At 34.1% G+C, this 27,951-nt stretch overlaps 1 protein-coding gene across 1 annotated transcript in view; it reads right to left on the bottom strand.

Annotated features, from left to right (window-relative positions):
* Window positions 1-23,177, bottom strand: part of LOC143251619 (chorion peroxidase-like) — a 38,466-nt gene extending 15,289 nt beyond the window's left edge. Inside the window, exons 1-10 of the mRNA XM_076502887.1 lie at window positions 23,149-23,177; window positions 14,337-14,540; window positions 13,375-13,445; window positions 12,328-12,430; window positions 10,926-11,143; window positions 9,729-9,899; window positions 5,608-5,775; window positions 3,433-3,534; window positions 1,156-1,278; window positions 90-331 (exon numbers count right to left, since the gene is read on the bottom strand). Coding sequence (XP_076359002.1) covers window positions 90-331; window positions 1,156-1,278; window positions 3,433-3,534; window positions 5,608-5,775; window positions 9,729-9,899; window positions 10,926-11,143; window positions 12,328-12,430; window positions 13,375-13,445; window positions 14,337-14,540; window positions 23,149-23,177 — 1,431 coding nt within the window. The remainder of the gene's footprint in view (window positions 1-89; window positions 332-1,155; window positions 1,279-3,432; window positions 3,535-5,607; window positions 5,776-9,728; window positions 9,900-10,925; window positions 11,144-12,327; window positions 12,431-13,374; window positions 13,446-14,336; window positions 14,541-23,148) is intronic.
* Between the last annotated feature and the right edge of the window lie 4,774 nt (window positions 23,178-27,951).

Here is a 27,951-nt window from a genome sequence, read left to right as displayed (position 1 = left end):
GTCATAGAATAAACCAAGCATAGACTCTTCTGTAGTTGAAAGATAAAATTAAACTTCGTTCACCATAATGACCAAAGTCATGGACTCACCGTTGGTTGAAGAGTGAGATTGTACTTCTGGACCACTTCTTCGCCAAGAAGTAAAGGAACGAATTCTTTGTAGGTGATATGTTGGACAGAAGCTGCCATGATGTGTCGAACCTCTTGATAGATACGTTCGTCATTCCAATGTGGATTTAGGCGTTCAAGTTCGACGGCCATGTTGTTGTGTTCACGAAGGTACAGCACGTGAAGAACTGGCAGATGTAGCTGTTGATTGGCTCTGGGATCACCTTGCAAGCACAAACACAGAAAATTAATTTAACATTTGACTACATATACCAATGTACAATAAAGGATTCATATATTTTATCAAATGTTTTTGTTTTCAGGAAGATAGAATACAAACACATAAGTGATTATACAATTATACGGTGAAACTAAATTATTTAAAAATTGCTGAAAAGTTTATCTTTGACACGTTTCCTCAGCAAAAACAAACATGTAAAAACAAGAAGTACTACAGATTAAAGATTTGAGTCCCTCGATTACACACATCAAAATCGTCATGACATCGGATAAATATTCCATTCGTAGCTGGTCTTTTAGCTTCTAACACGTGACTTATGCGACACATCAGATATCCCTAAGGTTCTGGAGTGATAGTTCCTGTTTAGTAAGCAGCCATGGGTTCCCGCCGCTTCTTTTTATTCCTACAACAGTGGCTGAATTTACTGTCAAGTGCAGAGTAGTGCATCGGCATATCGAGTTTTGAACCTTAAACCTTCCGATTCGTACCTTGGCTTACTAATCACAAGGCCACACCCTACCATATTATTCCATTACATGTGATCGGTAGATGTAAGGATAGAGTACCCGTTCGGAATACTTCACAATAAATATTGTTTAATGATTCATTTTCTTTATTGTTTCAATAATTATTATATTCGCACGTTATCCTAACATGAACGGTTCACATCATAGTTTGGAATTGAAATTATTTTAAGATTTAGTGTCGAACTATAAAATAAAGCGCAAGACTACAGCAAAACAATAATCAACACTAAAACTGAAATAACATACAATTCTTTATTTTTCTCTCTGTCTTTCTACTTACCAGCAAGAAAACAATACAAATTACGTGGTCGTGACAAGCATTCTGTATCCGGGTTATCCAACATGGGTGGAAGGATCGGTTTTAGACCGTACTCTCTGAAGATGTCCCACACTCGAAGCAAACCTTCAAACAGAGTCAGAAATAATCATACCATATGAATAATATAAAATCGGTTCGATGTTCACCAGAAAATCAGTTATGAGAAATTTAACAATGATTTACAGTACAAATATCCAAACTTGATACAAGTAGCTCTCCGAAAAGTCAGTTATTAATGTTAAATCTGGGAATCTTGGCCCCGCCATGGCGAAGCGTGTTTAGGCGTGCGACTCGTAACATGAGGGTCGCGGGTTCGCATCCCCGTCGCGCCAAACATGCTCGCCCTTTCAGTCGAGGGGGCGTTATAATGTTACGGTCAATCCCACTATTCGTTAGTAAAAGAGTAGCCCAACAGTTGGCGGTGGGTGGTGATGACTAGCTGCCTTCCCTCTAGTCTTACACTGCTAAATTACGGGCGGCTAGCGCAGATAGTCCTCGAGTAGCTTTGTGCGAAATTTAAAAAGCAAAGAAACAAACTGGGAATCTCATAAACTGTTTGAATAATAAATGTGACACCTCAAAAGAAAGTGGCGAAGTTCCTTCACATCGACAAATACATCTTTCTTCTTTTAATATTAGTTGTACAATAAATGGTTCATGTCTTTTGTGACGTGTTTTTGTTTTCAGAAAAATAAAACATAAACATATCAGAAATTAATCGTAAACCAGCAACTGTTTTTTTTTTTTTTAATTTCGCGCAAAGCTACTCGAGGGCTATCTGTGATAGGCGTCCCTAATTTAGCAGTGTAAGACTAGAAGGAAGGCAGCTACTCATCACCACCCACCGCCAACTCTTAGACTATTCTTTTACCAACGAATAGTTGGATTGACCGTCACATTATAACGCCCCCAAGGCTGAAAAGGCGAACATATTAAACCCGCGACCCTCAAACTACGAGTCGCACACCCAAACTCAACTGGCCATGCCGGGCCGAAATCAGAAACTGATCTGGACATAATATATAAGCTTTGATTTGACTAGAAAGCAAATATCTCTTTGCACATAGATTTATATTTGTTGTCATAGCTGTGTGTTTTTATTAGTATATTAAAATACAAGTAACAGAAAGCGAACGTTTGCTTGAATAAAAAAAGACGAAAGTTTCGGTAAAACAAAATGAATGACAAAGTAAGAAGTAAATAAATAAATAAAAACAGAAGTGGAAATAAAACAACATTAGATAACACAAAGGATATGTACAAGAAAGAAAGACTAGCGAAACTTAAACTTAACAGAAAACAAAACTTGACATTTGTGGAAAATACTGGCAAGTGAGAAAACGGAAAATATTCCTCAACACAAAAATAATGAACAAAAGTTGACAAGTAAGAAAAGACAAAAAGTTGACGTGTTAAAGAAACTAACAAGAAAATACAAAAGTTTACACAAAAGTCAGTGAAAACGCGGAAGAAAGCAAACAAGAGATGATAAATAGGGAAGACACTGATAAGAAAATATGAAATATTCGATAATGTACGGATGAAGGATGACTAATCAACAATTAACAAGAAAGGAACACGAGTAATAAAACTAAAACAAAGAAATTATCAGGCAAATTTTAAAGTAAAAAGAGCTGATAAAAGACGACAAAACTGACAAGTGAAAACAAAAAGTAAGCAAGTAAAAAAATATCATAATTTGATAGTTGACAAAGGACTAAAACTGTTGATACAAAATATTGACTGTTGGCAAATAACTGGTAATGTCAATAAATAAAAAATACAAAAGTTGGCAGTTAACAAAGGACTAAAACTGTTGATAAGTAAAAAAACACAGAAATTGCTTGTTGATAAGGGACCAACAATGTTTATAAGAAGATACAAAACCGTAAAACAACCGACAAACTAAAATTCATAAATAAGAAAACCCAAAGTTGACAGATAAGAAAACAAAGGTTTATGAGTAAAAGAAACAAACAAAAGTTGAAAAATAAAAAATCGACAAGTGACAAGAAACAAAAATTAACAGGTAAAATAATAAAAAACAACAGAAGTTAGTAAGAAACAAAAGCTGGTCGTAAAGAAGAGATATTCTTTGGTGACACTTAAATAAAGGCAAACGTTGACACGTAAGGTAACATATAAAGATGAAGAAAGGAGAAAGACGTAATATTGTGTAGTACACAACAGATGACAGTACATGACCTTAAACATAGTTCGAAACTAGTTATAGCTCACCTCCTCTCCCCAGGCGCAACGAACGTGCTACTTCTTCAGTTGACCCATAGACAAAGTTGGCATCGATGGGTGACGAACTTAAGTTAATGTTTACTCTGGGTCCTGGCAAGACAAATAGTCAAAAAATAAGTTAATATATTCCTTATGTTAAGAAGGATTTTTACCCCAAACAGTGTTGTACATGTTCCAATTTAGTTTATATTGAGAAAAAGTACACATCGTATGATGTTAGGAGAGCTAAAATTTTAGGTTAAAAAGGGTCTTATTTTACGTAATGTTGAACATGGTGTAATACAATATAGATTGAGAAACATTCTACTCCACATAACTTATACAGTTTAAATTGGGAAAGGTTTACTTCACATAACATGGGGCAAGTTCTAATACAGTTTAAATTGGGAAAGGTTTACTTCACATAACATGGGGCAAGTTCTAATACAGTTTAAATTGGGAAAGGTTTATTTCACATAACATTGGACAAGTTCTGATACAGTTTAAATTGGGAAAGGTTTACTTCACATAACATTGGGCAAGTTCTGATACAGTTTAAATTGGGAAAGGTTTACTTCACATAACATTGGGCAAGTTCTGATACAGTTTAAATTGGAAAAGGTTTACTTCACATAACATTGGGCAAGTTCTGATACAGTTTAAATTGGAAAAGGTTTACTTCACATAACATTGGGCAAGTTCTGATACAGTTTAAATTGGGAAAGGTTTACTTCACATAACATTGGGCAAGTTCTGATAAAGTTGAAATTGAGGAGGGTTTCATTTCAGATAAGGTTCGTTACACTTTATTAAAACGTTTTCAGTGGGAGTGGCTCACTTCCTTCAAAGCTGAAAGGTCATGTTTATTCTAAACGTTAGTACATTGTATTTTATCTAACATATCAAATACACTTCATAATTTCTCAGTGAAGTGTTCTTACCATTCTTAAGCATTGGAGTGAAGTTACTGTATTTTATATTGAAAGCTTTGAGCTTTACATAAGGTTAAGAGATCAACTTTATTCAATGTAAGACAAGCTTTACTTACTACGATGAGGGTGCAAACCAGCTTCTTCCCGTCGGACGTCCACTCGTCTATTAACATTTATATATTTTCCTTTTTTTGACGATGACCTCTCATTACATAACTGCTTTTGTAACACTATGCATAAATGCGGAAATAGCTTTTTCATACTTATCAGAGAAAATAACTAGAAATGTTCATTTGTAGTGATAATAAAAGAACCACTACATATTTAGAACATGAAATGAATTCCACTTTGAACCAAAAATGACCTCCCATTTTCAGTCCTGACTACGGACTTACCTTTAAGTTACAAAAAATCCACTTCATTTAATAACTCAAAAGCTTTATATTTCATAAGGTCTGCTTTATATAATATTACAATTTTCTTACTTTTCTAAAAGTTTGAAAGATCCCAGTCTACCTTACAAAAAATGAAATTTACCTTACGTCAGGAAAGAGTCCTACATCTGTTAGTCTTGGAAAAGTTCTACTTTACCTGTGCATGTGAAGGATCTAACCTGTTTTGATGCTGAAATTATCACACTTCTTACGAAACTGTCTTACTTCTTACTCTGCAAAACTTTCCCCTTTATCTTACCTTCCAATTCTTAAAGAAGATAACGTTATACTTTTTTAGCTTTGGAATGGTTAACGTTCTTTAATGTAAAGTTGAGAAGGGTTCTGTATATTATTAACACTGAAATAAGGCCTAATTACGATGACGAGGGATTTTTAGTTATTCATATTTATGGTGAACCATATATTTGATATTTGAAAACTCTTAATTTTACTTTTCTATTATTATTATTAAAACGTTCCCTATTTAGCTGTTTTTAATTAAACATTATAGCCTTCTATATTATTATTCAAAGTTTTCTTTTCTTAAACGAATTTCTCTACAGAAAATAATAAAAATATTTAATACCAAAGCAGAGAAGTCACTAGGTGCTAAAAAGATTTGGTGCTCGGGCCTATAAGCACGGGAATTTTCGCGTTTCAGTATGATACCGGTTAGGGTTTTCTATTACGACTTTTCAAGACACCAACTTGGGATTAGGAGCATTGTTAACTAGAATCTAGGCACGAGCCCCGTGTGGCAGAGCCTAGCGACATTTCTGTACCACAGTTTATTACATTACATTTATTCTAAAACTTACCAAGGGTACATCCGGGCCTTTGACCTGCTACCATACGTACGAAATTCATACAGGTCTGACCGTAGCGAGAATAGAAGGAATCACTTCGAGGAATATCAATTGTCATGCAATTAGAATGTTGTTTATTTTTTGGAATATTACAACAATTGACGATGTTGTTACGTTGATCTAAAAAAAGAAAAAACATTACTCAAACAGCACACATTGAGGATTTGGATGTTTTCCAATATATAACAACAGTCAAAATGCACATATTACGGCTGTCTATAACAGAAGTGTTACATTTTACATATCACAACAAGTAAAGCCAATGACAGTCTGTTAGAGAATAAATAATATGAACATTTTGAATGCTCTACAGTGAAAAGGGTCACAAATTAAAAGTGAATTATTTTAAAAAGAAGCACCGCATTCCTTCTGAATCAAGTTTAGTGCAACAAAATTCTTAACGATCTTTATGGAGTTTTGTGAGGACAGAAATAACATCACTGCTGTTTACTTCAGGCAGTTAAGGTTCTGAATTTTCTTATATATTCTGTAATAATAATAATAATAACAATAACAAAAAACATACAAGTGGTATTCGTTTGAACCTGAAATACAGCGACAAGAACATTGATACTTACATTTGATTATTGCTGTTTGTTATTAAGCACAAAGCTACACAAAGGACCATCTGTGCTCTGCCCACCATGGGTATCGAAACCCGGTTTTTAGCGGTATAAATCTGCTGTGCCATTGGGCATTTAGTTGTAATCCCTTAAAAATCAGTTAGATTACTGTAGAATGAGGTAATACAGTTAGTGCCCTAGGGATAGTCCCTTGCTAGAACAGAGGTAAGTTTACAGATTTATAACACTAAAATCGGGCGTTCGATTCCCCTCTGTGAACTCAGCAGATAGCCCGATGTGGCTTTGCTATAAGAAAAACACGCATTCGTAGTGATATGTTATTTGTCTCTTTTTAAGTCAACTTATATCTCTCTTAACGCATAAGTTCTATTATCTCCTGGAAAGTCGTACCTTAAATCTCTCCTATTAACTGGTAAGTTGTAATTTCCTGTCAACTCGTACTTTAAAAATATATCCTTTTTAATTACTTCAAAAAATACGTTTCAATAAACACCGAATATACCATTATACTCGTTGGAAATCAAATTATATAAATTACACAGAGATGCTTGCAATATTAACTCAGTAGACAATTATGAAGAAAAATCCTGGAGATTTGTTTATGATAATTTGTAAACGAGTTAACGTATTTTAAAGTAAGTAGGATGAGGGGTACGTATATCACAATTAACATTTCTGTTTTGTTCATTAACGTTGGATGAACTACTAACGAGAAAATCATCGCTTGTATGTTACACGAGTAAAAGTCTAATCAAGCTGTTCGAGAACAGAAGCTTAATAGGTGGAAGTAGTGACTGTCGTTCAGTCCTGTTTGTTTAAAACTGTGATCAAGAAGTATTGTGTTTACAGATAACCTTTTTGTAGCTTTGAGTGCGTGTCTGACACAAATGATTTTGGTTTAGTTTGTTTTGAATTTCGCGCAAAGCTATACACGAGGGCTATCTGCGCTAGCCGTCCCTAATTTTGCAGTGTAAGATTAGAGGAAAAGCAGCTAGTCGTCACCACTCAACGCCAATTCTTGGGCTACTCTTTTACCAACGAATTGACCATGAGATTATAACGCCTCCTCGGCTGAAAAGGCGAGCATGTTTGGAATTGTGGGAATTCGAACCCGCGACCCTCAGCTTACGAGTCGAGTGTCTTAACCACCTGGCCATGCTGGCCCTGACACAAATGGAGTCATTGGAATGTTACTTTTATTAATCAAGGATAGATTGAACAAGTTTGTTTGATTATCAAAGCTTTTCTTAACGCAATTTAGGATACCAGTGGTAGTCTCAAATTATCACTCATGACATAAACCTCTTTACAAGAACTAGTAACCACTTACATTACGCTCACTCTTCGCGTACACCATATGAACCCCTGCAGAAATCATGCAAGCTGACCAGAAGACGAATGACGAAAATCTTTCTAAACGTCGGCCTATCTACCAGAGCTAAGTTTGTAACTTAGTCTTTCCCTTCAAGTGACACTCTGAACTAGGCAGTTGCTGCCTATTTTATTGTTTGATCATCATGAATCTTCTGCCTAAATTATCTATAAAAGTTGTGATTTTACTTTTAACGTTTTATTTCTCATATAACGATTACCAGGACCATCCACAATTAAACCGTGATAAGTAAAGTGCGGCGTCCTTTATCAGGTGAAAATATACGAAAATAACGATCAATAACAAAACTCTGTCCACGTGTTCCTGGCAACAGTAAACAATATAATTAAGTAGGATCCCTATCTGTAACAAAAGGGTATGATCCTACCAAGATAAGACTTTCAGACATATTTTCTGGTCATCCATCGCATATAACATACAGCTGGAAAATGAAACGGGTATTCCTTATGTGCTCTATGAAGACATACTGGTCAGATTTTCGAATGCAGCGCTCATGGATTTCTGTACTTTTGAATTGTTGAAACAGTTCTAGAAAGTTTTAGTCTTCTGACACTAGATGGAATACAGAAAGCAAGCGAGGAGAAATGGTGTACTTTGGACATGACAGCCGTACGACGGAGGCTTTTTTGATAAGAAAGCTACGCTACAGGGCCATTGTCTTCTTGATCGGGCTCAGCAACATGAACTATAGTTTTGTTTAATACAATACAGTCGATCTTATGTAGAAGGGTGAACAATTTTCAACTTTCGCGACAGTTACCTACGTTGTCATTGAAAAATGTGAATGAACTTCGACGGTACTGGCTGATATTAGGCCTGGCATAGCCAAATTGTTATGGCGCTCGACTCTCAATCTAAGGTAACATTTTATTATTATTTCCTACACAATTTCTTTTTAGCACATCGTGTAAATTTGGATTTACCGAAAGATCATTTTTGATACAGGGTCGCCGAATGTTTTCTGTACTTTACTGTGCATGGTTAGGACCATAAGGAACTGAAAATACTTTATATTTACCAATGCCTGGCGGGTAGGGCATTCGACTCTCATTCTGCGGGTCGTAAGTTCGAATCTCGTCACCGAACGTACTTGTTCTTTAATAGGTGATCAATCGAACTATTTACTGATAAAAAATAACCCAAGAGTTGGACGTGAGTGGTGTTGATTAGCTGTTTTCCATCTAGATCAGTGTTAGGGATATTATTTATTTTACCTCGTATCATTCTACAGGGTGTTCGGAAAGTCACTGTGCAGTTTTGTATGTCAATAAATATATACGTGCACAGTGACTTTCCGAACACCCTTTAGTTCTAATTTGATGTATATTTAAATCATAATAAAGAATTTAGCATTTCAATTTAATACTTTTTGTATTTTCTTTTTCAAACTGGAGTGAGTGAGGTGTGGCAAACTTATAGGGGGTATATGATATTTGTTAAGTTTGAGAAACACTTATCTAGATTGTCACGTCAAAATTAGGAACGATTAGGGCAGGTAGCCCTCGAATAGCTCAAAGCGAAATTCACTCAAAGAAGTAACAAAACATTCTAACAAATTTGTGGGCCCGACATGGCCAGGTAGTTAAGGCACTCGACTCGTAATCTCAGGGTCGGGGGTTCGAATCCCTGCCACATCAAACATGCTCGTCATTTCACCCGTGGGGGAATTATAATGTGACAGTCAAACCAACTGTTCCTTGGTAAAAGAGTAGCCTAAAAGTTGGCAGTGGGTGGTGATGACTAGCTGCTTTCCCTCTAGACTTACACTGTTAAATTAGGGACGGATAGCGAAGATAACTCTGGTGAAGCTTTGCGCGAAAATCAAACCAAAATAAATTAATACCGATTAATCAATTCGAATATTGTATGACTTCCCAAGAACTATTATAAAGCCATTCACTCTATTACCTTGGTCAGGTGGAAATATTATTAAGTAAGACAAAATTATATGAACCATAATGTTCTAAGAAAATTTCGTACGAAAGTATACTCACAAATTCGATTGATTTCTACAGTTCAAAATTTAAATTCAAGGTTAGGTGGTGTGACAAGCTATATTACACTTACCGCTAGGTAGCGCGCTTTATTACACTTACCTCTAGGTAATGCCCCGAGAGTTAAATCATGGTCAACGAATTGACCCCACGACATGAACAGAATGGATAATTCATTACTTGGGAAGTCCGCATCCGGATGAACGAACGTGCTGATAATACGAACTGGGGGTAGCGGCCCTCCAGTGATCGAAGCTCGAATGGCAGAGATACCTATATATAGATATATAAAAGAAAGTGCCTTATAATGTCTGCTGTATTAGTGGTGTTACATATCACTGCTAAAGTTACGCCTAAATATGTGATATATATTGTTTGCATAGAATGTGAACTTTGTTCTTCTGGTCTTGAACACAAAGTAAGCATAATGGAATCACACGTGGTTTTACAATGACTATCATTGGTTGATTTAGAAGATCTTGTATCGGTTAACCAGCGATGTACACTTAATGGAATTATATAGCAGTATTCTTTAAAATTTAAAATGAAGTGTAGAATAATAAACATAAGAAATAAATTCTCCTTTTAAGCACCTGATAATAAAGTATCTTTAAAATAATTTGCAAGACCATTAGGTGGAAAAGAAAACGCGTTCATACGCAATTTAAATGCATTCTTAAGACTACGTCTCATTGGCTAAAACTTATATATTGGCTAAACATTATATATTTGTAAAAATAGTGTGTCTTGTTATGAGCTAAAGGAAAATGTACGATAGGAACACATAATGCATATTGTATTATTATGAAAGCAGCTTGTTCTAATTTAATCAGTAGAATACTAACAGAGTCATTACTACAGACTATTTTATTGTTAAAATAGTACTAAGTTTGGAACAACATTTTAGACTTCAAGTAATTTTTTTCACTGTCTAATTGGTTAGTCCATTACGAACCAACTAGAATCGTTGTAAAATGATACTTGAAATTTCGGATCCATTTTTGTCTGCTACGAATCATCTCTTTTCATTCAATAACAGAATAATTCATTTAGACTAACCCTATAAGAGGCAAAGATCCAATTGAATTAGAATATAATAGCAGATACAGTGTCTAAAATGATGCTTCATTACATTAGTTCTATATAATGCGATAGATAACATGAAGTAACATGATTCCTATAACTAGTGTTAGCATTAACCCGTATTGTACAGTATAATTATTTGTTCGGTATTTCAGTGGATGACTGATGTATAAATTGTTGGAATTCTATTACACTCCACTTAGCAATTTGACTTACCATCAGGATAAGCAGGAGGTAAGAAACGAGTGAAAGGTGTACCAGTTGCACCCCAGCTGGAATGTAGAATATTGTTACAGACTTCTGTGAATGATCTAAATCGTTCAACAGTGCAGGGGACGGGTTTCACGTGGGCGGGGCAAATGTTCCAAATATTAGTGCGTGAAGTGTCAATCAGGGGAAGACCATTGATTATTTCATCACGGGACAATTTAAATCTTGAAGAAGAAAAAAAAAGCGTACCAATAAATATCAGCACAATAGATTCCGTTTTTAAAATACAGCATTGACTAAAAACTAACGTGTTACCGCTACAAGGTACATATATTTCGTGTTTTCTTTCGGTAAACGAATTTATCAGTTTGATAAGTTTTCTCAGTAGCAAACATCAAGGATGGAAAGTTAAATTTAAAGATACACTCCAGGAAAGGAAAAATTACATCCAACTTTATTATAGACGCGTATAATTGCAGTAACACAAAAAAATCTGTGTTTTAGTATCTTTTTTTCTTTAAGAGCAAAACAACAACACTGTATTAGGTCTATAATTGGTGGATAATAATAATAAAGCTATTTGGTTTAAATATAATAGTTTAAAAACAATTAATGGAAAATAAATTAATACTATGCTAGAAAACAGTGGTTTATTACACTGCGATGAATAACCAATTTTATTATTATAACATCTTATGGTTTAAACATAGTGTGTTTTTTTCTATTTTTTTTAAAGAATCTGGATAATTTATACAAACTTGGTGTTTTATAAGAAAACCAGTTTGCCTCAAGAAATCGGACAGTTTTAAAAAACAAATTATGCCTTGCTTTCAGTTGAACCTTATAAAAACTTTAGATTTAAAAAAATAGACAAGTTAAAAAACAAGAATTACTGTTTTTCCAAAAGGTTAACATCAACAAAATTTACTGTTTTTCCAACAGGTTAACATCAACAAAATTTACTGTTTTTTTCCAATTAACTGACTGTTTGAGGAAACTTCTGTCTTTCCAACAAACGAATATCTTTTTAAAAAACTTTAATTTCTGTAAAAAGACAACTTAGAAGAATCTGTCTTTGATAAAAACAGATAGTTTTGAGAACATTTTTTTCAAGAAATGGACAATTTAAAAAGAAAACTTTTAAACAGATTATTAGTTTAAAAATTCTTCTGTTTTCTTACATCAAATTTACAGTTTTTTTAAATACTTACTTATTTTATTCATCATTTACTGAATAAATAAACATAGTTCTCGAGGTAGTTTAGTTTTTCCAACAAACACAGCTTACAATAAATCTACTGTCTATCCAATAAACACGTAGTTATGAGGGAATCTACTTTTTTCAGGAAATGGATAGTTTTATAAAACTAACTAGTTTTCAACAAATGAACAGTTAAAAAAAACTTACTTCCTTGCTAAAATACGGGTGGTCTCCAATACTAATTCCCCTGTGATGCCAATATCTTCTGCAGTTGGTTCCAGTGAGTTTATAGTTGATGGTGACCTGTAACCTAAAGAGACATATGAATCAAGAAGTGCAGCATGACATAACATTCAATAACAGCATTTACTTACTACTTACTAATATTACACATACTACTTACAAAAGTTTTAAAGCTAATTATGCTTCAATTGTGCATTTCAGTATTTCAGTTTGCATTCAATCATCTTTATCTGTTCCATCATCCGAATATGTTTTGTTGTATCTAAAATTCTTGACAGCTGTTGAGGTTCAAACTGCTAATAATGCTTTCTTTGACCTCATTTGTTTATCCACGTGTTAAACTGTGTTCTCCAAGAAAGTTTTATTGTGGGCCATCTGATTCAATTTGACATGTTATCCAGAAAATATTTTCTTGCAGGTCATCTGATGCAACTTGACGTGTCATCCATAAGATTTTCTTGTGGGCCATCTGATTCACTTTGGCATGCTATCCAGGAAAAATTTTCTTGCGGGCCATCTGATTCAACTTGACATGTTCTCCAGAAATGATTTCCTTGAAAACAGCATCTTCTCTTTACATTTTATTTTTTCAGTGCAATAAGCTCTAAATCACTACTTGGAGAATAAATATTTTATGTAACCTCCCTTATTTAAGTTGCACGACTATTTCAATTTTTTTTTTACAATTTTTGAAAATAGAGGTCATTTTGAGTTCGTACTGAAACTATTCCAGCCATTTACGCAGGAACTCAATGTTGTATCTTGTGTGTCACATCATTTTAGGATTAAGAATAATTATTGCAGCGTAAAAGATACGATTGGAAGCAGTAGTCTGCCTCTGATAACAAATTATGTGATTCATCGTTTGTTAAGATTAAAGTGGCCTTTAGTCACGTGGATGGCGCGCATACCCGAATAGAAAAAATAATTTTATATAATATAATATTTTCATTTGTTTGCAGCCTAGTAGAAATGATCTAATTGAAATAAGTAAATATGCAAATTATTTACCTGTACGTTGTTTCGCATTAGCTAAAGCCAAGTTGACGTCTGAGTAGCGAATACAAACCTCTTCTACTGGCCTGCTGTGATATACAAATCTGTAAAAGCACAAAATATTAAACGGCTATCGATTCTTGGTTATCTTTTAATATTTAATTAGAAGACTATGACTTCGCTTTATTTAAATAACTGGTAAAAAATAAAACCGAATGTATGGTTTTCGGAAAGTCACTGTGCAGTTTTTTAATCATATGCTATTATATTTCAAGCCAGCAACTGATAGCGGTGTTTAGAAACAAAATAAGAAGGATCCAAGTCTGTATTGATGCCAACGGGGGTCACTTTCAACATTGTTTATAATTGTCATTCATATTTACCTCCTGTATTCTATATTGAAACATGTCTGTTAATAAATATATAAGTGCACAGTGACTTTCCGAACACCCTGTATAACGTGTCAACCACACTATATTTGTCATGTTTCAGTGTTAATGATACCTTATAACTTGTATCAAGTCTCTTTAGACCGACTGAAACACTGTGGTGGTTGGGATGACCCTTATGTCATGAATTGTTATTGTATAAATTATATTTAGTTGATGAAGTTACTTCGACCTAAAATATAACGTTTCTGAAAAAGAAAGCACTAAATACGAAATATAACTAGAATTTAAAACATTCTATTTCAAAGAGAAAACTTAAGCATTAAGTTGCTACTCTTAAAGTCTCGTATGGACAGCCTCTTTATTAGTCGTAGAGACGAGATTTGGAGTTCGTGAAAGGTTTTTATTCATCTAATGAAGAACTTTGCAAATAAACCTGAAACGTCGTCTACTAAATTGGACGCATAAAACCATTTCAAATATCTAAAACATTTTGTTTTTGTTCTGTTTGAAATTAATGTAACGAAGTAACAAAAACTTTTCGTGCTTTCTAATGAAGTGTAGAATTATTGGAAAAATGAAATGTACCCAGGTTTGATAAGCTCCAAAAATCCTCCGAAGGGTGGCGCTAGAGATTTTCTTTTTGCGTCTACCTGCGTTCTACGCAAGACTAAGGCGCATTCCGAATATCCTCCAAAAATATAAGTGTTGAGTGGTATGGTGGAAATACTGTTTATATGGCTGAACGAATTCTTAAAATACAGCATCAGAAGAGTGAAACACGTCTGGAACCTGGAAATAAGCAATAACGAGTTTGAATAAAAAGTAAAAGAAAGGAAAATTCTGGGAAAAAAGTAAATATACACTTAAGAACTCGACATTTTAAATAGAACTTCTAAACAAATCAAAGTAACAGAACGTATGTACTAAATTTGTTTTTGTTTGTTTTTTAATTTCACGCAAAGTTACTCGATGGCTATCTGCGCTAGTGGTCCTTAATTTAGCAGTGTAAGACCCACCGCTAACTCTTGGGTTACTCTTTTACCAACGAATAATGGGATTCACCATACTTTATAACGTCCTCACGGCTGAAAGGGCGAGCATGTTTAGTGTGACTGGGATTCCAACCTGCGACCCTCAGATTACGAATCGAGTGTCTTAACTACCTGGTCATGCCCAGCTCGGTTTTATAGGTGTTTTTCTTGTGTGTTTTTTTTTTAAACTACTTCTTCAACCCCTGTTGATGGATCTTCACCGATTTTGATATGGAGGTTCAATTCGTCCATACGGAGATTCGTGAAAATTTGAGGTTTCACTTTTTCTTTTTTCTTTTTTGCCTATGTATAGGTACTTTTCCGTTTGTTATAATTATGTATAATGGAAGCAACTTTTCATGTCCTAAGATAACGTTTCATTAATTATGAATGTACATAGCTTCCGTCCAGGGTACAGGTTTTCCAGCTAATTGATAATAATATTGCGCGCAATCGATTGAATTATTGCATTAATAACTTAAACATTGTCTTAGCTAACTTACGTCCATTAGTAACCTAATGTTCGTTTAAACGACCTGAGTTTGACCTTACGTAACAGAATGGAGATGATAGGGTTCATCGTCTCGAGACTTGGTGCTACTAAATATGTTCCTCACTTTCAGTTATGGATGCGTAATAAGAGTGATTGTTAATTCCACTGTCTATCCTAACTGTGAGCCATAGGAGTCTTTGATGAAGCTGTTTGATACCTTGCGAACAAACAAAGAAACTCTATTTAACCTATACCATCCACACATTAAAAACCTTGGAATCCTCTTGTTATTAACATATAGTCTAAAGACTAATAAAGTTGGCAAAAGAGTTGGCAGTTGGTGGTGATGACTAGCTGCCTTCCCTCTAGTCTTTCACTGCTAAATTAGGGACGACTAGCCTAGATAACCCTCGTGTAGCTTTGCGCGAAATTCAAAACAAACGAAACAAATCCACAAAACTGAAAATTTGTATATACCTTCGCGTGGTCCTGATGAATCTTCATACCAAATTTGGTGAAGATACATTCTCACCCTATCAAATAGTTATATGAACATACAACAGACAGTACTATGATATTTATATAGATATACAATGAATGTCGAAAAGTTCTTTTTCAGGCAAAATTAAATAAGCAATAATAAATTATTATAAGCTTGTTTATTAGTTGTTAAGAATAGTTTATGTGTTTTAGAAATTCAAAAACAAGTTGTTGATCTGAGAGTCGAGACGTGTACGTATGATAAGATTATTTATATATGTGAGAATTTAACCAAGACTATTACTAATTCAAATGTTAGCCATATTACATCGTTAATTTAAATGTTGCATAAACACAAAAGTTATGTTGTTTATTCAAGTGTTAAAGAAATCTTTGTTTTTATATATTTATTAAAATGAAATTAATTATCCGAATACCGAGTAGGTTTAACAGTGAACGATTTTGGAGATTGGTTAATAAACGATAATTCTAATACAAATATTCTGTAGGTGAGTAAAGCAAAAACTACGAAAATATAGGTTATTTAAGTGTTAACATATGTTTTGTAAGATGGTACAAAATTCAACAACCGAACTGACGTGTTGATAATTTCATTTTACTTTATGTAAAAGTAGCATTGATCTCTAATTTATACTGAGTATATTGTTTGAAAAATAAGAGCTTGACAGTTTGATTTGGTTAGCTTTCTAATAACAAACGTAATGCGGGATTACGTAAATACAACAACAGAAACTTCTCCTCTTCGGGTCACTTTCAAATTATCAGTAGTTTGACAACAATTGAACTTATTTCCTGACATGTAACACCTTCAACAAAGTCGATAATTCAAACCAGAAAGGCAACCAGAAATACAGTCAGCGCTTTCTAGCAATATTTCCTGACAGAAGCAGTTTGATCCCTGTGTCCTCACTTCACTAAATAACATAATCCCTGTATCCTCACTTTATTAAATAACATAATCCCTGTCTCCTCACTTCACTAAATAACGTGATCCTTGTGTCTTCACATCATTAAATAACATGATCCTTGTCTCCTAACTTAAATAAATAGCATGATTCCTGTCTCCTTACGTCAAATAAATAACATAAGTCCTGTCTTCTTACTTCGCTAAATAACCAGCATGCTACTTGTCACACTTCTAGAACTCAGTTATAAATCTCCACTTGGATGCATCAACAGTAAAGTCGACAATGATCAAGTTACAGAGAATCCAGAATGTAACCATGAGAATTGCAACAGGATTAGTCAAACTCAAATTTTCCGACACTTTGTACTTTGGGCTTAGTTTGAGCAACATTACTGCCAAACAGGAGATTCTGGCCAGTCTGTTACACATAGAGTAACCACAACCATATCTCATCCATCATATCAACACTTAAGATAAGGTACAGCACTTGGGTAGCCTGATGATATTTCTGAATGATGTAGTCAATGAACAAGAAATGAAGGAACTGGAAGACCAGAAGGAAGAGAATACAAGTTTGGAAGTAAATTTCAATATAAAACAGAACTGTTGCAGTTTAAAATATAGAACAAATAATATTTGACTAAATGGGGATATGCTATCGCCTGACGGTTAGGATATTGGACTCGCAATAAAGGCCATCTCCAGACGATTTGTTAATAAAGTAAAAGTGGTTGTTGACGAACAGTTGGTTTCATGTAGTCAGTGGTTAGGAGCTAGGGATATTAGCACGCAGCCTACCTGCACACTGACAAACGTGATGTGATGGAACTCCATAACAGTGCTTATAAAGCATGTAAATAAAATAATAAATAAAACTTCCACTGGGGAGTTAGTCACACTGATGAAACCCTGTCTCAAATCTCAAAAGATCAACTAGTCACACTGATGGAACCCTGTCTCAAATCTCAAATGATCAACTAGTCACACTGATGGAACCCTGTCTCAAATCTCAAATGATCAACTAGTCACACTGATGGAACCCTGTCTCAAATCTCAAATGATCAACTAGTCACACTGATGAAACCCTGTATCAAATCTCAAATGATCAACTAGTCACACTGATGGAACCCTGTCTCAAATTTCAAATGATTAACTAGTCACACTGATGGAACTCTATCTCAAATCTCAAATGATCAACTAGTCACACTGATAGAACCCTGTCTCAAATCTCAAAAGATCAACTAGTCACACTGATGGAACCCTGTCTCAAATTTCAAATGATTAACTAGTCACACTGATGGACCTCTATCTCAAATATCAAATGATCAACTAGTCACACGACTAGAATGTTTGTTGAGACAGGCGACGCCGTTATTTAAAGATTGGAAACCCTGGACTACTGTGTAATATGTGAAGTCTCATATTTTCAGAACAAGGGAACGCTTATACAAACTTAAAGATATGAAACTGGTCTAAAATAGTTGTGTTCTTTTTTTTGTTTTGTTTTTAGCGCAAAGCTATACGATGGGCTACCCGTGCTTTGTCTACCGTCTGGAATCGAACTCTCAGATTTCAGTATTGTAAGATCAATAGTGGGACCTAAAATATCTATATCGTTTGTTTGGCTCAAGGTAAGTACAAAGTTTCATAATGGTCTATCTGTGCTCTGTCCACTACGGATATTGAAGACTGCTTTCTAGCGTTGTAAGTCCACATACATATTGATGTACCACTGGAGGACATCTACAAGAGTATATGGAAGAAAGAACGACACCAAAAGTTTCCTCCATAGAATCGTCACTACGTGATAGAAACACTTCTTTTGTAAAACATTAATTCTACAAGTACGAAAAAACAAGTCGGTAAATAATTGATATCCCGTTAAATAAAAAAGGCAGTTTCTTTCAAAGGCTTTGCTTCTTCAGGCAAAGGAAAAAGATATTTTAAACACATTAATACGCTGTACAAGTTTGTGAAGCAATGTAACATTAACGAATGTGTACCGTCTTTGCCTGCCCCTTTGTGCTTCTTGAAAGAGCTACGTAAATAAACAAAGTAGGCCTCGTATAGATGTGGAATTTAAGCAATTTAGTTACGTATTACCGTAAAAGACTATCAAAACAAAGATAAAACATTGGAAGTCAGTAAAAACTAGATCTCAGGTCGTGTCAGCACAATTTTGTATTATATGAACGTGCCAATAAATGTTACTCTTAAGCTGTTACCTGCACATCCTCACGTGAGTGGCAAAAACTAGTTACACATGGAGTAATGACCAACAGGCAAGATCTCTTATTCACAAAATCAAAACTTCATATTTCTGAAACGTACACTGGCAGCATCTGTTGTCATTAGTTGACGTAAGTAGATCGAGAAAGAGAAAGAAACTGCCCTCGAGTTGTTCGTTTGATGTTACTAGAGATACTAGAGTGAAAAACACTACTTGAAATGTTGAATATTTTCATTACATAACCCAAATCGTGACGAATTATTAACAAACTTGTATATTCCAAACATCCTTTAAGTTGCGGCTGTCACACCACTTAGTCCAGGCCTCGGGTTTGTGTTATTAGGGATATTTAAAACCGCGTAAATTATATCAGAGCATCATATTATTTTTATTCTAATAATTACTGAAACATTCAGTCAACCAGGTTTTGTAAAGGAAAAAAAGAGAGAATGAGTTTATGAAGTCCCGAGAACAATACAAAATCATAAACATGCATAATTTGTTAACTTATTTATTCACTGAAACGTGGATTTCAGAGACAAAAAATGACTTACAGGCCTAAATTATTATTGCACGGCTCATTTGTGCTTCTTGAAAGAGCTACGAAAATAAACAAAGTAGGCCTCGTATAGATGTGGAATTTAAGCAATTTAGTTACGTAATACCGTAAAAGACTATCAAAACAAAGATAAAACATTGGAAGTCAAAATTATTTCGTATAAAACTTGCAATATACAAAAAAATCTCCTTTCCCAAGAACATGCTACATATTATTTTGAATACACGACGTATTTATAACTGAGCAAACATGCTACATAGTGGTGCCTTAAGATAAAAGGTTAAAACATACGATGACCATGTGATTACATACACACCTGTTTTAATTCTGAGGAAACGTCATCCACTTCCCTACAGATAATTGGTATTTTTATGTCTGGTGTAACAAACATTTTTCATAATTATTCCCAAGTATAAATTTGTGCTACTGTTTTACTTATTTTTCACAGGAGTCTTACCAGCTTTCCTATTCAGATCCTACCTATATTGACGTCATAATGATGTAAATGATGTGGTGTCATAAACATAAAGTCATGCCAAATCTAGTCCCGAGAATTCCCTCCTTTATAAGCTTTTATACAACAGAGAAAGTGTCAACATTTAGGAGCAATATATTTACACCTTTATTAGCAATTAAATTCAACTAAAGTGGAATCGTACAATCAAAAGAGGAAGTATCATAGGAGAAAAAGTGGAATTGGACTCATGTAATTCACAAAATTCGGAAAAATCGAGCGTGACCGACACTTTGCTTTTATACATACATTGATAGTTCTTCAATCATCACTAATCACCTAAAATATTTTAGGTTTTGGATAACATATGACATACAGTCACAATTAATTATCCAATATTAGTCATCAGACTAACTGGTTATTTATTTGTAGTGGTGAATAAAGGACTATACATTTAAACTAAATAAAAAAAAAAACCGTTTTGACAAAGAATGCTCTGTTTGCAGCTCACGACACAAGTTTAATATACAATAAATGCCATTTTTCTTTCTGTATGTGAAACAGAATTTATTTTTGGTAGATTGTATATAAATTATAAATCGTATTTAACAAGACAAATACAGCTGAGGCCTTATAGTGATAACCTTAAAGTATTTCTTCCTCAGAATAGGAATTAGTAAATTAACCTGCTATATAAAAATATTAATATATTAGACACCACTATCAAGAGTTTACCTATAAAAAATACTGAATAACTAGCAGGTAAAAGTACAAAAATACTAACAAGTTATTCAGTAACACGGCTAAAAAGCAGGCTATTGTGGCTAAGGCGTACTACGTAACCAAACTACAATACAGTGAATATTAAAAGTGAAAATAAAGGACAGCAGGAAAAAAAAGCAAGTTAAACATAATGCACGTGCACATATGTATAAAATTAAAGAAAGATATTTCAAGTATATTTTCTATTGTTTTGTTTATATGGTAGTTCAAACCTTCCTCATTCTGTTAGCTATAGAATGGGCCCATCGTGACCTGGTTGTTATGGTGCTCGAGTCATAATCTGAGGGTTGCGCGTACAAAGCCCCATCACACCAAACATGCTGACCTTTTCACTCGTGTTGACGTTATAATGTCACGGTGAATCCCACTATTCGTTTGTAAAAGAGCAGCTCAAGAGTTTGCAGTGGGAGATGATGACTAGCTGCCTTCCCTCTAGTCTTACTCTGCTAAATAAGAGACTGCTAGCGCAGATAGCCCTCGTGCAGCTTTGCGCGTTCAAAGAGAAACAATCGTTTTAACACCATTACCTTTTCACCTTTTGTTGTTGCATTTATCTCAAATGTAAATATGGACTTCAGGTGCACAGTCCGTGAGAAACTGGATGGTTGATGAAGTTTGAAAAGCTTGTAAACCAAATATAGGAATAGAATTCGTTCTATGGGAATCTTATCAAACACAAACCCTACATCGCTTAACCTCTACTCTCAGACCGTTTCCAGAATCAGGGCTACTATGTAAACAATTAACAAGGAACGTAATCTAAACTTTACTCTCATTTCTTTAACTTTCGAATATTTTACATCTGTGTTAACAGAAAGGTCATAACATCCAAATTTATTAAAAATCAAAGTACTACTCAGATTTCTAACTGTATGACGTTTCTGTATTTCTCAGGTCTCTTAAATGTGTTGTTGACCACTACTCATCAAAATAATCTGCAATGTAATGTTAAGAAGCTAATTTATATAGAAAAGTGTATATGGTGCTAATTTAAAGAAGTGGGTTGCATTTAAGCCTTATAACTGAAGGACAACATATCGAGCAACTTACATGAAAAACCTGGAACTCTCTACTTTCCAACTTTTTGGGACACCCCCGAAACTTTATTTACTGGCCTTTTATTTGTACTACTACATTTTGAAATTTTAATAACAGCATTCCTTAGTTTACTTTCTCAATGTAGCAACTGGATCTCATTTAGCCGGATCCATATTATATTTACGTACTTGTAACACGTTTCCCATTAAAATGTGAACGGTTCAAATGATTAATCCAAGCATCGAAATAAATCCGCTAATGACGAATTGGCGCAATCTATAGCAAATCACTAACACTGATAACATATTAGCATCACATTTTTTCTTATATACAGCTTAAGAGATATCTGGAAACATCATAATAGCTTTTTACTGTTCCTGTTTTATACTAAATAACAAATATTTTACGAATAGTACTAAACCAAGATTTAATACTTTCAAACTGAGACCCAAAACTCGAGCGCTTTCGAATAGTTGACTGGTTTTTCTGAAGAATATTACAACTTTGTGCAAATTACTAAAACTGGATTTAAATTATGATAACTACCTATGACCATATGACTCTACTGTCACTTTTAATTAACGGCTTTCTGAAGTTTTCTCCGTTTAAACAAGCTCTGTTCTTATCACAGACATATGAGAAGACTTAAATACATTCGGAAATAATGAGACGTCCTAGACGTGTGGTTAAATGTTTAAGACAATGGGCAGCGATAATTCGTAAAAATCTTCGTAGGTCTGGCAAGTTACTGGTAATATAATAACCTGTATTAATCATAAAGTAAATAAAAAATCAAAACGACTATGTGACGGCCGAGTCTAAAAACATTAATGAAAAATTCGAACCTGTCTTAACAACTCTGACTTTTTGTCAATCAATAAAGTAATTTATTTTCAGGATCCTGAAAAAAGCACCAATGCCCGTCTTCGTTAAATAATTCTGAACGAGCACTTGAAAGGAGTTTTAAGCACAAATGAAGTTTGTCGAAAGGCTTTATAACGTAGAAACGCGAATCAGAAAATACATGACTAATTTGTATTTTAGATTTCTATGTTTCCGAGTTATTAAAAAATCAAAATAATTCATACTTACCACAGAACTAACTTCATCCTTTGTGTGTAGCTTGTTTGAATCAATAGTTTGAATAATTGTGTGTTTGAATCAATACTTTTCACCCGTACTACTCGAAAAAAATTACGATTTCTCGAGCAACTTAACTGTCTCCACTCTGTTACTTCAACGGCACAAGAAATGTGTTGCTCGGTAAAACTTGTCCAAGTTCAGTATACTTCTTACCAGTCACACCCAAAACTAGAGATGAGCATTTGTCTCTCTCCGGTGACCAACAGTTGATATGACATTCAGGAAATCTGGAGAGACTAGATAAGCTGCTTTCTTTACCTTGCACCTTGTGGTACTTCTTTTGCCATTCGTGTGACATGTGCAATGATTCTAGATTTTGTTTTCTAAAAAGACTCAATTGTACCATGAACAGGCACAGACAGAACAATACAAAGTATATACGTTACGATAAAGTCATCTTCATACCAAGTACTCTTTCCAATTGTTTGCTATGCTATAGTAAGTACATACGGTAATTTTATTTTTCAAACAACAACAAAGACTCATTAAATAAAGCAGAGAGTATACCAGGTGTTGCTGGCTTCCTTGAGCTAAAAATATTTTTGGGTTTTATTAGCCCGTGAGCGGTAACACCATATGGTTTTGTACAATAGAAATACTTGTTTCTCGATATTTTCTTTTTACTGGAATTGTTCACCATTCAGTGCACAGCAAACGCAACATTAACATAAAGTTATTAACTTATCTATGCTAACAGGTGGCGATTGTGGTAGCAAAAGAACCTAACGTAAGGTTAAAAGCAACCAAAACATTAATTATTCTATTTAGATAGTAAAACAGGCATGTACTGAGACGAGTCTGTTTCGTTATAAAGGTGAAATTAAAAAATAAATAAATTAAATAACCTTTTTTTTTACTTATCAGTTATTAGTAGAATATCAGTATTATTGTGTATTTGCATCACTTTCAGAGTAGAACAGGTGACAGGCTTATATTGTACAACATTTAAAGCCTCCTTACAGAAGCATTGTGGAATATTTCTAGTCTGTGGAGTAGTTTCAACCTTTGTGTCAATGATCTGTTTTAGGTCATGAAACTATGACTTTTGGGTAATTTTTTTTTGTAAATAAATAATTTTGTATACAATATTTGTCAGGATCTTGTCGATGTAATATACGTTTACGTCACTGTTGCAAGCAGGTAAAAAAACAAACGACGTTTCTACTTTATATATGAACATACTGCACCGTGATCCAATTCAAGACCATGAGCAGGTGATTAAAACGCTTGACTCGCCATCTGAGGGTCGCGGGTTCGAATTCCCATTACATCTCTATTCGTTGGTAAAAGAGTAGCCCAAGAGTTAGCGGTGGGTGATGGTGACTATCTGCTTTCCTTTTAGTCTTACACCTCTAAATTATGGACGGATTGCGCAGACGGCCCCAGTGAAGCTTTGCGCGAAAATTCTGAAAACAAACAAACAAAACAAACCAGTTCACTGGAATTATCTTTTCAACATTTTATTTTAGACGCTAGCGAAACTGTTAGCCCATGAATCACATTTAGGCCGCTATAATACAAATATAATGTTTGAATGACTAGTTTTTGTTGTTGTTTAATGATCATTGTCTTTATAATGCAAAGTTAGTTTCTTTAAACCATGTTACGAACAGTAATCAGTAGACCTACTTATTTACATGCTCTAATGTAATTCAATGCTAAATTTATGGTCTACTTTAATGCTCATAAAAGTATTTGTTTTTTTAAATATCCGGGGTTTACATGCTACCAGCAGGGATCGAAAAATCGTGGGATATTCTCAGTATCTAAGAAAATGGTGGAAAAGGACGCAATTATTAAACATTAGAAACAGATATGTAATATACAAAGGATCCCATCACCTAAGGTTGCATAGAAGTCGTGGCTGCTTCAAGTGATGGGGAAATGGTGATGTCATGGTTGCAAAAAGTGTCACCAGAGGGCGAGTAGTAACTAACCTTAATCGGGCCCTGATTTTCACACAAATAAACTATAGTATTTACATGAAAAATTATAGATTCTAATTGAAATGAGCAAATAATAATATGAACATAATTTCAAAAAGTTGTACCAGGTCATCAGTGCAGACAGTTCTCGAGCGAACCACAAGAGGGTGATTTAGATCAATAAATATCACTGTGTTTCAACATGTCTTCAACTTTATAGCAACAATCAAAGTGTCAAAATTAATATTTTTTCTAATTTGCATAACATTGTCTTTACATTGACAATTTCACTTTATAAGAAAACATTAAATCTGCTATTTTTAACCTCTAGTTCTTATTTTTAAGTAAACTTTATACAATAATTCATATTAAACAAAATATAGCATAATTGGATAATCTATTTCTTAGAAACTGATATTCGTGGGGTGTAATTTATCATAAAAAAACTGAACTACAAAAATTTAACCTTTTGTTTAGACAGAATGAAATTAAGCTACCTTTTCTTAGTGAATTATTAAATAACGTGAATATAGGTTATATGAATTATTAAATAACGTGAATATAGGTTATATTCTTAGAATATTTATAAACTGACCAGACTGAACTTTTTTCCACTGCTGTAATTCTAGCACAGTTAGTGAGTTTAAAATGTTTTTGTTATAAAGTGAAATACAAGAATTGTAAATTAACTTCTTTCTTTAAAAATTATATAAAAATCTTACATATCAAACTGAGTTGAACAAGTAGTAATATGGACATGAACTCGAAATGTACAGACGCCGTATGAAAGTTAATTAAATGAAACAATCCAATATTTTATAAAATAAGATGTTTATTATAAACATGGTAAGAATATTACTTGTGTATAGTAGTATATAATCTCCTTTTTTTACTATCAGAGTTTGTTAAGCCTTCAGCCTATGTGTAAAAGTTTCAATCTTAACAAGGAAAAGCTATAAAAATATTTACAGAAAGGTAAGATTATAATTTTCTACAATAGTAATTCTTAAACATGGTTATTTGCATAAATTATTTAAAACTAAACTGAAGCAAATCAACTTATATAACTAAACATGAAAATTGCTGTATATTATTTAGAGATCTTGTTGTTTTTGAATTTCGCGCAAAGCTACTCAAGGGCTATCTCCGCCAGCCATCCCTAATTTTGCAGTGTAAGACTAGAAGAAAGGCAGCTATTCATCACCACCTACCGCCAACGCTTGGGCTACTCTTTTACCAACAAATAGTGGGATTGACCATTACATTATAACGCCCCCACGGCTGAAAGGGGGAGCGTGTTTGGTGTGACGGGGATTCGAACCCGCGACCTACAGGTTATGAGTCGAACGCCTTAACCCACCTGGTCTAGAGATCTTAATACGCATTCTTTTCAAGGCAAATGTATGTCGTACAATATGTTAGTTACAGAAATTAATTAACAGAAGGTACGTAACACAAATTAGAAGCACAAACTATAACGAGTACATTAAATGTATACTAACACCAATTATAAACTATGTTATAATAGTTGTTTCGTTAAAATAATAGTTTTAGTTATAACTTTTAGGAAATATAACTAAATCTGTACATAATGATATAATCATAGTAAAACATGTTGAGATACTATAATAAACCCGCCATCCTACTGCACTATTTGCCTATAGAAACACTACCATTAGTAACACAATCTGCTTAGTAATATGATCTACCTGTAGAAACATTATCTGCCCTAGCATTATTAACTTTAGTAACACAATCCACTTAGTAGTACCGTCCGCCTATAGTACCTTAGCACATTGTCTACCAATAGAAATAGAGCTATTTGCCTTTTAAATCCTTAATAACCCTATCCGCCTATAGAATCATGGATGTACGTCAACTGGTGCAATTCATAAAACTATGGTGTAACTTTCTGGTTTGTAAAGCTATGACCGCCTCCCCCTCTCCCTGAGTCGGCCATTCAGCGTGTGAGAGTTCCAGGAGTAGTCGTTTTTATAATGACTCAGTTACTCGTCATTGTTTAAAATCAACAAAGAAAAATTCCCTGAAATGTCTTCCTTGTTATAATAAAAAGATCAAAGTGTTTACCTCAAATCAAAGTTCATAAAAAAGTTGTGCTTTTATCATTCACACACATGCCACTCGGCCAGTCATCTGAACAATAGTTACATATAATTCACTTAGTTGGCAGAACGTTATAAATGATAATACAAAGAGGTGGCAGTTTCACTGAAAGGAACTGTCAGATCAATCTCCCTCTACATTAACTGAAAAGGATATTTGTGTATGAATAAACTGTCTAAAATATATAAACATCGACCTTTCATCTAACAATCCTTTTAAAAAACGTCTTTGAGCTCTTTTCTTCGTGAAAGAAAACTCAGCTAACTTTTATTGTATTTTCTAAACTTAATAAACTTTCAAAAACAATGCTCCATACATATTAGTAAACTCGAATATTTGTTAAACCCACTTTTACATACACCTAAACAAGATCACCTTAAGTTAAGGCCCGGCATGGCTAGGTGGTTAAGGCACTCGGCTTGTAATCTGAGGGGCGCGGGTTCGAATCCCTATCACGCCACGCATGTTCGCCCTTTCAACCGTGGGGGCGTTATAATGTTACGATCAATCCCACTATTCCTTGTATAACTTTGCACGAAATTTACACCAAATCTTAAATTAAACTCAAATAACTGTAGTTGATATTAACTTTTCCTTGCGTTTTCCATATTGATGTTTTTTTTATCTTCCAGCTTTTCACAGAAATTAATTATAGATATAATAAAAGTATAATTAAACATGTGTATGAATAAGTTGCAAGTTCTAAGCAAAAATAAACTTGAACAAAAGCTGGGCCATTACAAAATAAACATAAACAAGTTAAAACCTCCTATGGGTAAACTTGAACTTTAAATTGATTTACGTATAAGTTATCCAGACAAACTTGGTTGAAATCGAACAGCTGTTACATCCTATTTTTGTGAAATTGTTAAATCCATCACATCAAACATTTGAATAAATGCAGTTAAGAATGGATTTCCCGAGGCTCGGCGATAATTATAGCGTTAAAATATGGGTTTACAGCCACGCCTATTTTGTAGCATTGTGTTAATATCAAAAAACTCCCAGAATT

Source organism: Tachypleus tridentatus, chromosome 6 (assembly GCF_004210375.1).
Source record: "Tachypleus tridentatus isolate NWPU-2018 chromosome 6, ASM421037v1, whole genome shotgun sequence".
In the NCBI taxonomy this organism is placed as follows: Eukaryota; Metazoa; Arthropoda; class Merostomata; order Xiphosura; family Limulidae; genus Tachypleus; species Tachypleus tridentatus.
The sequence above is the reverse complement of the archived record's forward strand: the minus strand, read 5'-3'. Positions and strand labels throughout refer to the sequence as shown.